This window comes from Chelonoidis abingdonii, chromosome 4 (genome assembly GCF_003597395.2).
Source record: "Chelonoidis abingdonii isolate Lonesome George chromosome 4, CheloAbing_2.0, whole genome shotgun sequence".
Taxonomy (NCBI): Eukaryota; Metazoa; Chordata; order Testudines; family Testudinidae; genus Chelonoidis; species Chelonoidis abingdonii.
The window spans coordinates 36,105,969-36,124,385 of record NC_133772.1 but is presented as its reverse complement, the minus strand read 5'-3'; the positions used below and the strand labels follow the sequence as shown (position 1 = coordinate 36,124,385).

At 48.6% G+C, this 18,417-nt stretch overlaps 1 protein-coding gene across 1 annotated transcript in view; it reads right to left on the bottom strand.

Annotated features, from left to right (window-relative positions):
- The window catches only part of LOC116837279 (solute carrier family 9 member C1-like), a 330,899-nt gene that overhangs the window by 146,355 nt on the left and 166,127 nt on the right, over nucleotides 1-18,417 (bottom strand). Inside the window, exon 16 of the mRNA XM_032801556.2 lies at nucleotides 17,958-18,146. Coding sequence (XP_032657447.2) covers nucleotides 17,958-18,146 — 189 coding nt within the window. The remainder of the gene's footprint in view (nucleotides 1-17,957; nucleotides 18,147-18,417) is intronic.

The window sequence follows — 18,417 nt, the reverse complement described above, 5'->3', positions numbered from 1 at the left end:
AGGGGGGCAGGAAGTGGAAGGAGGCAGAGAGGGGGCACGGGCCAGGCTGTTTGGAGAGGCACAGCCTTCCCTACTTGGCCCTCCACACAGTTTTGAACCCCAATACGGCCCTCAGGCCAAAAAGTTTGCATACCCATGGTCCAGATGCTCGATGTGCTCTTAAAATAACTTAGAAGTTCAGCAGTACAATTTAATATAACCTATGTTAGTTCTCCAGAAGAACAAGGTTGCCATTGTTTAGTGAAAAATCCTCTTATACTTATTTTTTTTTTATGCTGGGTGGAGTAGGAGTAGAGGAAGGAAATAGTTTAGCCACTATAGTTACAGTGAATTCCAAGGAGGAAAACACTAACTAAATCAATTAGACTATCATTGCTGTGAGTAAAAGTTCTTTGATTGTTGCTTGGCAACTAAATAAACAGCTTCCTTCTTGACCTTCCTGTTTTAGAATCAATAAGTGATTATTTGCTATGTTAGCAGCAATATTGGGGTAAAACCATCAAGTTAACTTAACTGTCATTATTTTCAACCACAGAATTTGTAATAGTTGTTTTTTATTTTACTTTTGAATGTTTACTTTTAATAAAATTCATAAAGCACAGAATCATTTTTCCTTTAATTAGCAATTTGGGTCAGAACCCTCCAGAACCTAAATGAATCAGTCAATCCACCTATGAGCCTAGATAGCTCTCCTTAAATTAAACCCTTTGGTTTTGACAATAGCTCACTGCACTAAGTGGAGGAAAAAACGGTTACCCACCTTTCATAACTGGTATTCTTCAAGATGTGTTGCTTATGTCCATTCCATTCTAGTTCATTCTAGGTGTGTGTGCACCCATGTGCACGGAGGTTGGAGACTTTTGCCTTAGCAGTTTCCGTAGGGCTGGTTGTGGCGCACTCTGGGGTGACTAGCTCATGCTGCAGTATATTAAGTGCCCTACACCCTCTCTATTCCTTATTGCCGACAACTCCGACAGAGGAGTAGGAGAGCAGGTAATGGAATGGACATGAGCAACACATCTTGAAGAACAATAGTTATGAAAGGTAGGTAACTGTTTTTTCTTCAAGTGCTTGCTTGAGTCGATTCCATTCCAGGTGACTCTAAAGCAGAATCCTTGGAGGTGGGCTCAGAGTTCAAAGTCTTGAGGATTGGAGCACCGCTCTAGCGAAACCAGTGCCATCTTGAGCTTGCTCGGTCAGGGCATAATGTGAAGCAAATGTGTGGATGGACAACCAGGTTGCAGCCTGACTAACTTCTTGGATCAGCATCTGAGTGAGGAAGACTGCTGATGACGATTGCACCCTAGTTGAATGAGCCATCGCAATCTCTGGTGGGGGCATCTTTGATAGCTCATAACAGTAGCGGATTCAAGCCGTGATCCAGGCCATGATTCTCTGGGAAGACACTTGGCAACCCTTCATCCTGTCTGTGACAGCAACAAACAACTGCGTAGACCTATGGAACGGGTTCATTCATTCTATATAGAAGGCCAGTGCCTGCCTGACATCTAGGGTATGCAGCCTGCATTCCTCATCCATTGCATATTTGGACACTGGGTCTGTAGGTATATGTCTTAACCAGCATGGAACTGAGAGATGATCTTGGGCAGAAAGGACAGGTGTGGACACAGCTGGACTTTGTCCTTATAGAAGACCATATAAGGCAGTTCCGACGTGAACACCCTGATTTCAGACACCCTATGGGCCAAAGTTATAGCAACCAAGAAGGCAACCTTCCAGAAGAGAAGCAGGAGGGAGCAGGGAGCCAAGGGCTTCAAGTGTGGACCCCTGAGCCTAGACAGCACAAGATTCAGGTCCCAAGCAGGGGACTGGGTCCCGGACATGCAGGTAAAGGTGCATCAGACCTTTCAGGAACTACGCCGTCATCAGATGGGTGAAGATGGACCTGCCTTGGAATGGAGGGTGGAACACTGATATGGCCGCCAGGTGAACCTTGACCAAGGATGCCAGGCCCTGGAGCTTATGATGAAGCAAATAGTTCAGGATGCCTTGCAGTGGGGCCTCTTCTGCACAAAAATTATGATCCGAGGTCCAACACGTGAACCGCTTCCACTTTGCTGCATTGGTGCCCTGGTGGAGGGTTTTCTGCTACCTAGCATAACCTGCTGGACAGCAGTGGAACACTGCCGTTCATCTCCATTCAGCCATGCAGTAGCCAGGCTGTCAAGTGCAGTGCCACCAGGTTCAGATGCAGCAGATTGCTGTGGCTCTGGGATAGCAGATCTTGCTGAAGAGGTAGGCACAGCATGGTGGCGGACGAAAGACTCAGCAGCACACTGAACTAGTGTTGATGAGGCCACGCTGGGAGTCTATTAGGATGATCATTGCTTTGTCTTGCTTCACCTTGAGCAGGACTCTGTAGATTAATGGCACCAGCAGGAAGGTGTACATCAGAGCTCCTGAACATAGAATCAGGAAGGTGTCTGACAGGGAGCCCTTGTCCCTGCCCTGCAGAGAATAGAACATGTGGCACTTTCTGTTCTGCCTGGATGCAAACAGGTCAATCTGGGAAGTCCCCCACCTATGGAAGATTAGGCTGACCACCTCCGGATGGAGCGACCATTAATGGTGAGATAAGAAGGTCCTGCTGAGGTCATCTGCCAGGACGTTCTTGGCTCCGGGCAGGTGGATAGCTACCAGATGAATGGCATATCGCACACACAAATCCCAGAGGCTGAGCACTTCGCAACAAAGGGCTGAAGACCTGGCACTACCCTGCGTGTTGATGTAATATATCACAGCAGTATTTTCTGTGAGGACCTGCACCACCTTGCCTTTCAAGTGGGGCAAGAAGGCCTGGCAGGCTAGGCAAACTGCTTTGAGCTCCCTGACATTGATATGATGGACGAGATCATTGTGGAGCCAACGGCTCTGGTGCTGAGCTCACACCCAGGTGGGCTTCCCAACCCAGATCTGACACATCCAAGACCAGGATGATCAACGGAGACCGGATTGCAAAGAGGACTCCCTGCAGCACTGACCTGGGATCCTGACACCAATCCAGAGACAGGAGGACATGGTTCAACACTGTGACCACATGGTCCAGGGTGTGCCTGCTGGGGGTGTAGACCGAGGCTAGCTACACTTGCAGAGACCGCAGATGAAGATAAGCATAGCTAACCACATATGTACACGTGGTCATGTGGCCCATCATTCGCAGGCACATGTGGGCCATGGTGAGTGGACGGCTCTTTACATGGGGAATTAAGCTTGACATGGCCTGAAAATGTGCTTCCGGAAGGAAGGCCCTGGCCCACATGGAGTCTGATAAACTCTATCCTTTGAAATAGTGTTAACATGGACTTTTCTGTGTTTATTAATAGACCTGGGTTGCTGCAGGTGGACCGCCTCTTGTACACCTTCCCCATAGACCTGCCCTTGATGAGCCACTCATTGAGATACAGGAAGATTGGGACAAAGGGTAGGAATGAATGGTAAATTCTCAGAATGGAGAGAGGTAACTAGTGGTGTTCCCCAAGGGTCAGTCCTAGGACCAATCCTATTCAATTTATTCATAAATGATCTGGAGAAAGGGGTAAACAGTGAGGTGGCAAAGTTTGCAGATGATACTAAACTACTCAAGATAGTTAAGACCAAAGCAGATTGTAAAGAACTTCAAAAAGATCTCACAAAACTAAGTGATTGGGCAACAAACTGGCAAATGAAATTTAATGTAGATAAATGTAAAGTAATGCACATTGGAAAAAATAACCCCAACTATACATACAATACGATGGGGGCTAATTTAGCTACAACAAATCAGGGAAAAGATCTTGGAGTCATCTTGGATAGTTCTCTGAAGATGTCCACACAGTGTCCAGAGGCAGTCAAAAAAGCTAACAGGATGTTAGGAATCATTAAAATGGGGATAGAGAATAAGACGGAGAATATATTACTGCCCTTATCTAAATCAATAGTACACCCTCATCTTGAATATTGCGTACAAATGTGGTCTCCTAATCTCAAAACAGATATACTGGCACTAGAAAAGGTTCAGAGAAGGGCAACTAAAATGATTAGGGGGTTGGAACGGGTCCCATATGAGGAGTGATTAAAGAGGCTAGGACTTTGCAGCTTGGAAAAGAGGAGACTAAGGCAGGATATGATAGAGGAATATAAAATCATGAGTGATGTGGAGAAAGTAGATAAGGAAAAGTTATTTACTATTCCCATAATACAAGAACTAGGGGTCACCGAATGAAATTAATAGACAGCAGATTTAAAACAAATAAAAGGAAGTTCTTCTTCATACAGTGCACAGTCAACTTGTGGAACTCCTTACCTGAGGAGGATGTGAAGGCTAGGACTATAACAGTGTTTAAAAGAGAACTGGATAAATTCATGGTGGTTTAAGTCCATAAATGGCTATTAGCCAGGATGGGTAAAGAATGGTGCCCCTAGCCTCTGTTCATCAGAGGATGGAGATGGATGGCAGGAGAGAGATCACTTGATCATTGCTGTTAGGTTCATTCCCTCTGGGGCACCTGGCATTGGCCACTGTCAGTAGACAGATACTGAGCTAGATGGATCTTTGGTCTGACCCGGTACAGCCGTTCTTATGTTCCTCGATGTCTCAGCGCCATGCATTTCGTGAACACCCTGGGGGACAAAGATAGGCCACAGGATAGCAACGTGAAATGAAAGTGGCACTCAACCACTATGAAATGCAGAAAATGCCTGTGCCACAGAAATATGGAGACATGAAAGCAAGCGTCCTTTAAGTTGAGAGTAGTGTACCAGTCCCCCAGATCCAGGGATGGGATGATGGAGACCATGCAGAACTTGAACTTCTTGAGAGACTTGTTGAGGCCACCCAGGTTCAGAATGGGTCTGAGACCCCGCCTTTACCTTTGCGATTAGGAAGTAGTGGGAGAAGAATCCTCTTCCTTCCATATCTCAAGGAACCTCCTCCACAGCCCCCAAGACCAGGAGATTTTTGACCTCCCGAACAAGAAGTTGCCTGTGAGAAGGGTCCCTGAAGAGGGATGGGGAAGGTGTGGGGGTGGAGCAGAAGGAGGGGTCACCAAAACTTGCAGGGTATATCCCCGAGCTACTATGTCCAGCAACCAATGGTCTGATGTAATCCGTGCCCAGTCTGAGAGGTAGGGAAAAAGACAGCTGAGGAAAAGGTGGGAAGGATCCAGGCAGTTGGCTGGTGCATTGCTCCCAAGCACACCCTCAAAATGAGCACTTCTGGCTCCCTCGGTGCTTCACCGGGCCAGGCTGTGCAGCAGATCGGGATGACAAAGGGTGACGGTGACTAAACCCTACATCCCTTTTCCTTGCAGATGCCTGCCAAGGCCGCCTCTGTCGAGTGGCGGAGGAGGGCGGAACGGCTGTCTCAACTCCTGAGGAATATGCATCCTCTGAGAGCAGAGAGTCACCTGCATGTCTTTCAGGCCGTGCCGATGAGCATCCATTTGGTTGGAAAAAAAGGCTGACACTGTCAAATGGGAGGTCCTGAATAGAGGCCTGCATTTCCTGGGACTGGTTTGTGGTTTGGAGCCAGGAACTTCGCTGCATGACCACTGCCGAGGCAACTACTAGGGCAGCTGAATTGGCTGCGTCCCAAGCCATTTGGAGGGAGCACCAAGGTGCCGCAGTACGTTCCTTCACCAGAGTTGTGAACTCCTGGGCCATCTCCTGGGTCATGGAGTCCTTGAACTTGAGGAGAGAATCCCACAAGTTAGTTATAGCAACTCAAGATGAAGAACAATGCCGGGGAGAGTCCCAGCGTAAAGACGGGGATCTGGAGTATGGGGCCGATGACTTGTAGCAGCAAGCCGGGGCCAATGCAGAGACCAAGAATGTGGCGACCGAGGGCTCTGTCTTGGCTCCAGAGACCAGTGGTGCTCACTTGATTTGTGCAAGGCCTTGCCCTCTCAGGGAGCCATAGCCAAATCCATATCTCCACATGGTGCCATTTGCAGTGGGGGCGCTCTCTGCTCTCCCAGTGCAGAAGCTGGGAGAGTGTCAACTGTGCCATCAGCTTGGGCCCTTTACTGTTCCCTCGAGTTGGTGATGGGTTCTTTTGGGGGAGGAGCTCCCTGGGGCTGAGCCCTTTTGCAGGTCTGGAGTGGGCATAAGGCCCAAACAAGGTCCTTTGTCTGGAGCCCCCTGGTCTGGCTTGCTTGGTGCCATCTTCTTAGGTTTCTTCTTCGGCACTAGCAATGGGGATTGGTGCCGGGAGGAACCTGGTGCTGGGTGTGTGCTGCACACCGAAGTAAAAGCGCTAGGTGCCACATCGGGCCGCTCTGGCTCCAAAGCTGGGCGCAGGGCAGCCTGCATCAGGAGAGCCCTGAGATGTATGTTGTGCTCCCTCTGAGTCTGAGGATCAACAGTTTTACAGATGTGATAGCACTTCTTTATGTGGGATTCCCTAAGACCGTTTAGACAACTATCATGCAGGTCACTAACAGGCATAGGCCTGTTACACACAGAGCACGGCTTAAAACCCAGGGACCAGGGCATGCCCCACCTTGGGCAATGTCCCCACTGGGACACTATCTAGCATAGGGGTCAGCAACCTTACGGAAGTGGTGTGCCAAGCCTTCATTTATACACTCTAATTTAAGGCTTCACGTGCCGGTAATACATTTTAATGTTTTTTAGAAGGTCTCTCTATAAGTCTATAATATATAACCAAACTACTGTTATATGTAAAGTAAACAAGGTTTTCAAAATGTTTCAGAAGCTTTATTTAAAATTAAATTAAAATGCAGATCTACAGTTTAGTGTGATCCTTGCTTGTTCCTTGCTTTTCCTTCTGGTTTCCAATGTCTGGCACATCTTTGATACTTTAAGCTGCACGACAGGCTTCTGAGGACAAAGGACAAGATTTCATATGCTGAAAATACCTGGTTCACTACAGGTATGTGGATCCAAAATGCTGAAAGCACTTGCAAACGCCATATTTCTTCATTACAGTTAAATTCCACTGCAGGACGTCCAGCAGTCAGAATAGAGACCCATGAAATCTCTCTCGGTAGTCCAGCGCGCTCGCAGATCTCACAAACTTTTGATGCCAACTGATTCTGAGCTTTTAAATGAATGAGCTGCATTTTTGAAACTCAACACTCATCCACTGAAATACAGACAAAAATCCAAATGCTTTCATTGATCTTTTCAAGTAAATGGGCCAAATTGTTTGTAAATCTTGAAATCTGTCAGAAAATTCGATTCCAGTTCTTGCATGTAGCTTCCAATCTCATCGACACTGACAGTGCAACGTGTCGAATAGCTCTTTTATGAGTTGGAAGTAGCAAGAAAGTAGAAGTTTTAATATCCCTGGACAAAACTGCTAGTTTCACAGCAAATGCTTTCCAGGCTTCATAAAGATCCAGAACTGTTTTGCCCTACACTCTGAGACAGAGAAGTTGAGTTAGTTTAGGTGGCAGTGATATCAGTTAGAAAAAAGATGGTTACTCACCTTTGTAACTTGTTCTTCGAGATGTGTTGCTCATAATCCATTCCAGTTAGGTGTGCGCCGCGCATGCACGTTCTCGGAGAAACTTTTACCCTAGCAACACTCGGTGGCCACTTGGTCGCCCCCTAGAGTGGCGCTGCTATGGCGCCTGATATATACCCCTGCCGGCCCGTCCGCTCCTCAGTTCCTTCTTGCCGGCTACTCCGACAGTGGGAAGGAGGGCGGGTGTGAATGGATATGAGCAACACATCTCAAAGAACAACAGTTACAAAGGTGAGTAACCGTCTTTTCTTCTTCGAGTGCTTGCTCATATCCATTCCAGTTAGGTGATCCCAAGCCTTACCTAGGCGTGGGGTCAGAGCGAGACGTTGCGGAATGTAAGACTGCTGTGCCGAAGGCAGCATCATCTCTGGATTGTTGGACCAACACATAATGGTTGCAAAGGCATGGACAGAAGACCAGGTAGCCGCGCGGCAGATTTTCCTGTATAGGAACATGGGCCAAGAAAGCAGCAGATGAGGGCTGAGCCCGATAGAGTGGGCGTTGAGATGGCCCGCTGGACTTGAGCCAAGTCATAGCAAGATCGAATACACGACGTGACCCAAGATGCAAGTGCGCTGGGAAGAGATTGCCCTGCCTTTCATACGTTCTGCCACCGCTACAAAAGTTGCGGTGATTGTCAGAAGGGCCTGGTCCTCTCGATGTAGAAAATGAGAGCCCTCTCGGACATCCAGGGTATGGAACTGTTGTTCCCGTCGCGATGAGTGCAGCTTTGGAGAAGACTGGCAGAAAATGTCTTGGTTCACATGAAAGGCGGAGACGACCTTGGAAGGAATGCCAGGTGAGGTTGCAGCTGTACCTTGTCCTTATGGAACACAGTATATGGAGGATCCACCGTCAGTTGCACGAAGTTCCGAGACTCGTCTAGCCGAGGTAACAGCGACTGGAAAGCTGTTTTCCAGGACAGGTACAGTAGCAGCATGTGGCCAAAGGCTCAAAGGGGGGCCCCATGAGCCTGTTTAAAACAAGTTCAGGTCCCAGGTAGGGGTAGGGGGCTTGACCTGAGGGTATAACCGTTACAGGCCCTTGAGGAACCTGGAAGACATAGGGTGGGAAAAAATGGTACTGCCAGTTCCCCCGGGTGGAAGTGGATATGGCCGCCGAGGTGGACTCGCAGAGTGGAGATTGCCAACCCCTGTTCCTTGAGAGACCATAGATAGTCCAGGATAGTGGGGATTGATACCGAACACGGAGAGTGGCCGTGTTGGGCACACCAGTGGCAGAAACGCTTCCATTTTGCGAGGTATGTCGAGCGCGTGGAGGGCTTTCTGCTTCCTAGCAACACCTGTTGTACTGCGGCGGAACAGCTCAACGCCGACTGGCTTAACCAGACAGGAGCCATGCTGTCAGGTGGAGGGACTGTAGGTCCAGGTGGTGAAGCCTGCCGAAGTCCTGCGTGATCAAATCCGGCCATAGCAGCAGGGGGATTGGGTCCAACAGGGACAGGTCGAGCAGCATGGAGTACCAGTGCTGCCTCGGCCAGGCTGGCGCTATCAGGATAAGGCAGGCTTTGTCCCTGCGGATCTTGAGCAGGACTCGGTGGACGAGGGGAAACAGTGGAAAAGCGTAACAGAGGTGGCCCGTCCACGGAATCATGAATGTGTCCGACAGGGAGCCCGGGGAGCGACCCTGTAGGGAGCAGAACACCTGGCATTTCCTGTTTTGTTTTGGAAGCAAACAGGTCAATGTGGGGAAAGCCCCACCTCCGGAAGATCGAATGGAGAAAGTCCAGGCTGATGGACCATTTGTGTGAGAGGAAGGACCTGCTCAGGTGATCTGCGAACGTGTTGCGTACCACCAGAAGAAAGGAGGCCACCAGGTCTATGGATTGGGCTACACAGAAGTCCCACAGTCGGATCGCTTCCTGGCACAAGGGAGACGACCTCGTTCTCCCCTGCTTGTTGATGTAGTACATGGCCGTTGTGTTGTCCGTTAAAACTGCAACACAACGGCCGTGTAGATGGTCGAGGAACGCTTGGCACACCAGGCGAACCGCTCTGAGCTCTCGGACATTGATATGAAGTGTCAGCTCCCGGGGTGACCAAAGGCCTTGGGTGCGTAGGTGCCCTAGGTGGGCGCCCCAGCCCAGCGTGGACGTGTCCGTTGTTAGGGATGCGGAAGGCTGGGGAGGATGAAAGGGTAGGCCCGCACACACTTGGGACGATCTCTTCCACCAGTCGAGGGAGCTCAGAACTTTCGGCGTGACAGTCAGAATAATGTCTAAGGCATCCCTGTTTGGCCGACAGACAGAAGCGAGCCAGGTTTGAAGCGGGCGCATCCACAGTCTGGCATGTTTTGTCACAAAAACACATGCAGCCATATGCCCCAAGAGAGCGAGGAAAGTACAGGCCAAGGTAGTTGGAAACCTATGAAGACTTTGGACCAGGGAGACTATGGCCTGAAACCGGTGCGGGGGCAAACTGGCTGTTGCAAGGTTGGAGTCCAGCACTGCCCCGATAAATTCTATTTTTTGCATGGGCACCAGGGTGGACTTGTCCAGACTGATGATCAGGCCTTGACGTGTAAATAGCTCCCTGATGGTGTCGACATGGCTGATGATTTGAGCCTCGGAGGTCCCTCTGATAAGCCAGTCATCGAGGTAAGGGAAAAACATGTATTCGACAGCATAGTGAAGCGGCGACGATCGCCATACGTTTCGTGAAAACCCGAGGGGCCGACGAAAGACCAAAGGGAAGGACGGTAAACTGGTAGTGAACCCGATTCACCACAAAGCGCAGATACCTCCTGTGCGAGGGGTAAATCGCAATATGGAAATATGCGTCCTTCAAGTCGAGAGCGGCGTACCAATCGCCGGGATCCAGGGAGGGGATGATGGTCCCCAGTTCCCCATGCGGAACTTGAACTTTTTGATGAACTTGTTCAGTCCGCGTAGCTTGAGGATGGGCCGGAGGCCCCTTTTGCCTTGGGGATCAGGAAATATCGGGAATAAAACCCCTTGCCCCTTAACTCCTCTGGTACTTCCTCTATAGCCCCGATTGATAGGAGCTTGTGAACTTCCTGCATGAGGAGTTGCTCGTGAGAGGGGTCCCCGAAGAGGGATAGGGAGGTGGAGAAATAAACTGAAGACGGTATCCAAGATCCACCGTACGAAGGACCCAACGATCCGAAGTCAAGTGGGACCATGCTGGAAGGAACGAGGAAAGGTGGTTGGAAAACTGGAACGGATCCAAAGGGGGAATTGGTATGCTGCTCTTTGGCGCACCTTCGAAAATTTGTTTTAGGTCCCGATGATGGTTTTGTGGGACCGGAATTGTTGCCCGCTGGAGGTCCCGACTGCCGCCTGTGGGTGGTACAACCTCTCCTACGGGCAAAATCCTGTCTCGGCCGAGCTGGAGCGTAAGGGCGCTGGGGTTGGGAACGGAATGACCGTCTCTGAGTCTGAGGGGTATGCATTCTGAGTGAACGCATGATAACCTAGTTGTCCTTCAGACTCTGCAGTCTGGGATCCGTCTTTTGCGAGAAAAGACCTTGTCCATCAAATGGCAAGTCCTGTATGGTATATTGCAGTTCTGGCGGTGGGCCGGACACCTGCAACCACGATATGCGCCGCATGGCTATGCCAGAGGCAACAGTTCTAGCCGCCGAATCTGTGGAATCTAGTGAAGCTTGCAATGAGGTTCTTGCAACCCTTTTCCCCTCCTCTAGTAGGGCTGTGAACTCCTGACGGGAGTCCTGAGGGACCAACTCATAAACTTGCTGACCGCCTCCCAGGTGTTATAGGAGTATCAGCTTAAGAGGGCTTGCTGGTGCGCCACGCGGAGCTGAAGCCCTCCGGCAGAGTAGATTTTTCGGCCCAACAAGTCCATGCGCTTGGCCTCCCTAGATTTCGACGCGGGAGCTTGCTGGCCGTGGCGCTCCCTTTCGTTGAGCGATTGTACCACCAATGAGCAAGGGGCGGGGTGCACGTAAAGATATTTGTACCCTTTAGAGGGCACCATGTATTTTCTTTCTACACCCCTGGCTGTCGGCTGAATGGAAGCCGGGGACTGCCAGATGGTGTCTGCTCTGGCTTGTATCGACCTGATAAAGGGGAGGGCCACTCTGGTAGGCATTTCCGCTGATAGGATGCTAACCACTGGGTCCTCCATCTCGGGGACTTCCTCTACGGGAAGGCTGATATTTTGGGCAACGCACCACAGAAGATCTTGGTGCGCTCGCAGATCAATCGGGGGAGGCCCTGATGATGATGTGCCCGCTACCGCCTCATCCAGGGAAGATGACGACGACAACCCTGGGATGAGGTGGGTCCTGGACTGATGTCTCGTCCTGGTGGACCTCCGTCTCCAGAACATCCTGTTCTGGAGCCTGTGCAGCGCTTGCCTCCGTATCAGCGGGGGGAGGTCTGCTGACAGTGGCCTCAGGTACTCAGTGCTCCGAATGACCAGAGCGTGATGGGCTCGTTGGTTTGCCTTGGGCTTGGTGGTAGGCCCAGGGTGTCCAAAAAGACCACTGGGGTGGTCCATAGTCCTGATGGGCTTGAGTGTCCGAACCCCCATAAGAGGCGCTGTCCGCGTACGAACAGGTGGACGGATGACGGGACGGCCACGGGGGAGCTGAAGTAGACTGGACCAGGTCTCTGCATCCGTAGTATTCCTCCCTGCGCGGTACCGGCGAACGGTACCGGGAACCGTGGCGGTGTTGAGAGCGGGACCAGGACCTATGACCAGCGCAGTGCTGGGAGGTCGACCGGTGCCGAATATCGTCATGCCTGGATCGGCTACGAGAGGTGTGGCGGTGCCAGGATCTGGAGCGGTGCCGACAGTACGATGGAGACCGGGATCTCGAGCGGTGCCGCGAGTGCGACCGGTACCAGGATGGAGAACGGTACCGGGACTGCGAGCGGCGCCGGGTTCAGGAGCGGTGTCGGGGCCGAGAGCGATCACGGGATCCCGATCGAGACCGACAGTGCTCCGTGGTGCCCGGGGAAGATGGTCGCACCATGGCAGGTTTGCCCAGCGACTGGATGACCCGCACCGGCGGTGCAGGGGATTGGGGCAGCTCAGGCTCTGTGAGAGCAATGAGGTCCCGCGCCATGGAGAAGGTCTCCGGCGTGGACGGTATGACAAGCTCTACCGCAGCACAGGCTGGGGAGCTGGTAGGCACTGGACTCAACAGCTCCTGAGAGACCGGAATCGACGGTGCAGAGACAAGCTGTGCCGCGGCAGTTGGCAGTGCCGGGCGGTCCGACTTGGAGCTGCGCCTGACTGCGGTGTAACTGAAGGTACCACAGGAGCCTTGTGCTTCTTGCTCCTCGGGGAGAGCGAGCAGCGCCGGCCGGAGGATTGGGCCGGTGACGGGTGGTGCCGAGGAGTCTTCACTGGTGCTGGAGCAGAAGATGCACTTGTTCCCAGTGCCGGAGTCGGTGCCAAGGATGGAGGAGTTAAAGCTGCCTCCATCCAAAGTTGCTTCAGGCAAATGTCCCGCTCTTTTTTCAGTCCGGGGCTTGAACGCCTTACAAATACGGCACTTGTCTGAAAGATGGGCCTCGCCGAGGCACTTTAAACAGGAATCATGCGGATCTCCTGTGGGCATCGGCCGACGGCAGGCCGCGCAGGGTTAGAAGCCCGGTGAACCGGGCATGGGCCCCAGTGCCGGGGGAGGAGAGGGGGCGAACCCCCGATCCTTTTTAACTGTATACACGAACTATAACTACATCAAACGGTAATAAGGTAAAGAAAAAACTATGTACACGAAAAAACTATACGACGAGTGAATCGCTAGGGAGGTGGAGATCAGCTAAGCTGCGCTCCACTGTTCCAACAACCGACATGGCGGTAAGAAGGAACTAAGGAGCGGACGGGCTGGCAGGTGTATATATCAGGCGCCATAGCGGCACCACTCTAGGGGGCGACCTGCCGGCCCACCTAGTGTTGCTAGGGTAAAAGTTTCTCCGACGAACGTGCACGCGGCGCGCGCACACCTAACTGGAATGGATATGAGCAAGCACTTGAAGAACATGAGCTTACACAGTCATTTGACATCATCCAGTTCAGGGTAGTTTTGTTATTTTTCTGACAAAGGCCTTGATTGCATCAAAACAGTTTACAAAGTGCACCAAAACCTTGCCATGACTTAGCCACCGAATGTTGTTGTGAAATGGGTTGTCGTTATAAGCACTGTCCATCTCTTCTAGCAGTGCCTCAAATTGTGAGTCAAAGCAGATTGAGCAACAAGGACATTCACAATTCGCACAACTGTATTCATCATATTATTAAGCTCTAAATTAGAAATTTTAGCACACAGGTTTTCTTGATTGGATGATACAGTGAAATTTGACTGTCGGACGGCCAATTTGATCTTCAAGTAACTTTACAAATCCTTTCTCTTTTCCAACCATGACAGGCGCACCCTCTGTTGTCACACACAATATTTTTCTGATGTCAGCTCTTCGTTCTTCAAAATGGTTTACAAAACTTTCCCATGTATCTTTCCCCTTTGTTGTGCCATGCAGGGGTTTTAGGCAACAAAGTTTCTCTTGGATTCATCAGAAACACAGTATCTTGCAACAACTGCCAAATGTGGAACGTCGTTTATATCCACGCTCTCATAAACTGCAGCACTAAATGCTGTGTCTATCAATGCAGTCGTCTGCTTTTCCTTAATGTTTTCTGCCATTTCACTTATGCATCTCTCAACTGTTCCGGCAGAGATCGGCAGTTCTTTTATTCTAGATATGACTGTATCTTTATTTAGCAAATCATTGAACAAAATCTCCGAACTGCTGAGAAACTTTTTATATATTCCCCATCTGTAAACGGCCTTCTGTTTTTTGCAATGCACTGTGCAATCTTGTAACTTCCTCCTGTAGCTTGATTTTTTACTTACGTTTAAGCTTTTAAAAACACAGCTTTGCTTCTCACAGGCTGCTCCTGCTTTTTTGAATGATTCAGTCTTGTCTGCTTTGTCAAGAAAAGTTTTCTTGTGCTTCATTTTAAAATGTCGAACACTTGATGTGCGGTTAAACAACACTTTCATAACAGAAAGCACAAATAGCACAGTCCTTTTCAATAAATCCAAATGCGTCTGTCCAAGCAGGCTGAAATGATTGGACATCTAGCTTTGCTTTCTTAGGAGCTGCCATTTTGTTAAATGTTCCCTTCAACTCTCAGTGGGAAAAAAAATGGTGATAGAAGGCAGGCACAAGGTCAAACGCAGTGTGGTCTGATATAAGCAATTTTAAGATGGGGGTGCTGAGCTGCACCTCCTCTTGCCTCATGTGCAACCCTCAGTGTCCCAGGCTGGGGACAGTGGGCCACAGAGGAGAGGCTGCAGAGCACTGATCCAAGGCCAGGAGCAGAGCCGAGGGTGGCCTGCTGGGACTCCAGGCTGGAGATCCAGACGTGGCTGGCAGGAGGTCAGCAGCTGGAACCCCAGATCAATAGCTGAGGTGAGTGGAGCTCGCGGTTGGTAGGGCTCAGCCCGCCCTAGCTCTGGGGTTTCAGTCCCTGGCTCCTGCCAGCTGGGGTCTCAGCCCACTGCCAGTCTGGGGTTCCTTCACCTAGGCCAGCAGTGGGCGCTGAGTGGGACCGGCGGTGGGACCCCGGCTGGCAAGGGGCCAGCAGCAGGAACCCCAGAGTGGCAGCGGGCTGGATGGCTCAGCCTGCGCCACGTGCCATCAAAAATCAGCTTGCATGCCACCTTTGGCACGCATGTTGTAGATTGTCAACCCCTGATCTAACACTTAACAGCTAACTAACCCAATGGTTAAACTATTTACAGCTAGAAGCACAAGGTTGAGATAGAAAAAAAAAATACAGCTGGCCACTTGCAAAGCAAGGGACAAAAGCATTCTGACTGACCACCGCGGGTGATAAGAAGGAACTTAGAGGGCATAGGGCCCGCTGTGCCTGAAATACCATGGCTTGAGCGCGGCACCCCAAAGGGCTCCACAGCTGGCACTATGGATACTGCTAAGGCAAAAGTCTCTGACGTCCACGTATGTGGGCACACACACACCTAGAATGAACTAAAATGGAATCGACATGGAGGAAGCACTCGAAGAATTTTTGTGGACATCTGTGTTGAAACCAGAAATAATTTGCTGATCGGTCATGTCTCTCAGGTAATAACACCTTCATTGATGCAAATAGCATGCCCACAGCACCAAGAGCACCAATTTGCTGCATCAGGGCAGCATGGCCTCACACTGGAGATGATACACAAGTTTCCAAAGAACAGGCAAAATGTGCTTAAAAGACTGACATGTAAAAGGCAATATGCACTGCTGCTGCCTGGACGATCACTTTTTACAAATTTAAAAACAAAAAATTATATTGTCTTAGTAGAAAGGATGTTGAGACTATCAGATACATAATCTCCTGTTTCCAAATAATGGATCATCCTTTATATTCAGACCTATTAAGAGAGTGTCTGCTCCGAAAGATTCCCATTCGGCCCCTTCTCCAGATGCAACAAAACAATCCAGATGACTTGAAAAACCATGACCCCATCCTGGTTGCAAATAAGTCTGCTCACTTTAGATCCAACTTGTGGAGCAAAGTTACCCAAGTGAATCATGTGATCAGGAAAATTTGTTCAGGTGGGAAAACCAGAAATCTCTTGCAGCTACAACTCTGAGCATGATAGTAGTTCAGGTAATACATTGCAGCTGACATATCTATGAGCACTTGCAGTATACGACTCCTGATGATAAGGCTAGCTAAATATGTTGGACTTATAACAAATTTACATGTTATCTAGCTTCAAGGCAAAATAATTCCCTATAATGATGGTGAACAGGGGCTGAATAAAGTGAATCCCTGTCAAGGATGATTCCCCATTCTGGTACTTCGAGTACAGGAGGTGGGGGCCTGCAAGGATTCTAGAAATTAATACTGCCACTCCAGGCTTGTATTAAACTCCTAAAGTTACAGCTTTTCTCTGACCTTGGATGGGTAGATGCTGCCACCCCCAAGTGCAAAAAACCCCTTTTAGAACCCAGGAAGGTGCACTTGGGAATTCCTTCCTGTGGGTACCCTCAAGCCCTTTCACTGCCCCCCCGCCATGGAAGAGTTGAGAAAGAAAACAAAGGAAATTATCTGTTGCCACCAGCTAATTAAACATCATATGGACAAATCTCTTAGGGACACAAAAATTCAATCCTGTTCTTTAAAACGGTAAATTTTATTAAAAACAAAAAAAAAAGAAAATACATCTGGAACTTAGGCTTTTTGCTAGGTTTTAAAAAACACATGTATAAGGATTAAGCATCACGATAGCTTCTTGAGGTCCAGCTTAAAGGTTACAAGCAAAGCAAAAAGCGTTTGGGGTTAGCACAGAGGAGTCCACAAGCCATAAAGAAATAAATGAGATAAACCTAATCGTGTCTTCCTAGACATTTCCTGATCTACTTACATATCTGGTATTTCAAATGAGTAGTTTCTAGGTATGATTTGATCATTTTTCATACCTGGCACAAGCTCTTAAAGCATAGCTCCAGCCCTGTCCCTGATCTCTGGGAGAACAACACAGAAGTCAAAGGGGAAATTTTTTCCCCATTTTAAAAAGTTCTAGCCTTCCCATTGGCTCTTTTGGTCAGGTACCTACTCCCTTCCTTTTACCTATGGACTTTTTAACCCTTTACATGTAAAGCAAGTAAATAACAGCTACTAACAGGGATTTAATAGCTAACTGGCTGGCTGGATATCCATAAAAGAGAGCAACTCCCTACTTCATTTATCACAACCCCTCTTAGGATTTTAGATGGGAAAGTACACCACAACGTTGTTTTTTTTTCATCTCAGTTCCAGCAGTCACAATAAGAGTCCTGAACAAAGCCTGAGCTTGTGAGCATATGAAGCATATGTATTGAAGCTACACTTTGACACATTTAACCATGGTGGCTAAAGCAACAGAGACGAGAAAAGTACTTTAATACTATGCATTAATATAAGGACTTAGTAGTGGAGGGAAAGGATGAAGAAAACTTTCCTCATAAATTAGAATTTAAAAAACAAAACACAAGAAGAATAATGTCTGGTCAGCAACCCTCAGATTGTCTGATTTTTCTTAAATAGCAGAATAAACAGGATTTGAGAGGAAAAGGTAGGTTGTGCACCCCTAACCCTCAATGTGGACTGTTATGACCCTCTCCTAAAGTATAGTGCATTCAATTGTTCCACAGATCATGTGATATACCATGCAAAATTTAAGAGTAGATGTGGGGAGGCAGTTTTATGAGGAAGAAATATGGTTTTATCTTAGCTCTATAAGCATTCGACATACTCCTATGCTCTCAGTGCAGCATGCTGCGAGATATCACCAGCAAAGCACATAAGGGGATGTTACATCAAGGAGGAGCCACACAGATTTAAAACAATAACATTTAAGAATTTGGTTTACATTTTATTTTACTGAACCTAAAAATAAAACACAAAGCTGCATCCTTTTATAGTTCCTTGTTAAAAGTTATAAAAATCTTTATCTTTACCTTCAAAAGACGCAGAACTCTAATAAGGCGAATGATTCGGAATATCCTGATAGTCCTAATCATATGATATGTTGGGTGAAGTGGCTTAAAGATATTAATAATCATGATATCTATGAGTCCAACTATTATGATTACTAGTTCAAACTGATTCCAGTGATGAAAGATGTAAGCCTTCCCCATGGCTAAAGCCTGTTATTAAAAAGAAACATACAGTATTTATTTAGATTAATTACATCATATAGATTGTAAAACAAGAAACTATATTAAGCTTTTACTCAAATCTGAAAACAATTATAATGCATCTTTTAACACTACCCAGGCTTGACAAATCCACTCATCCATCTATTAACAGTGCATAACATTTCCCATTCCTATGGGGAATGTTATGCACTGTTAATAGATGGATGCAGATCTATGCAGAATTAAAACCTTTAACTAAAAAACAAACATCATATTTCTA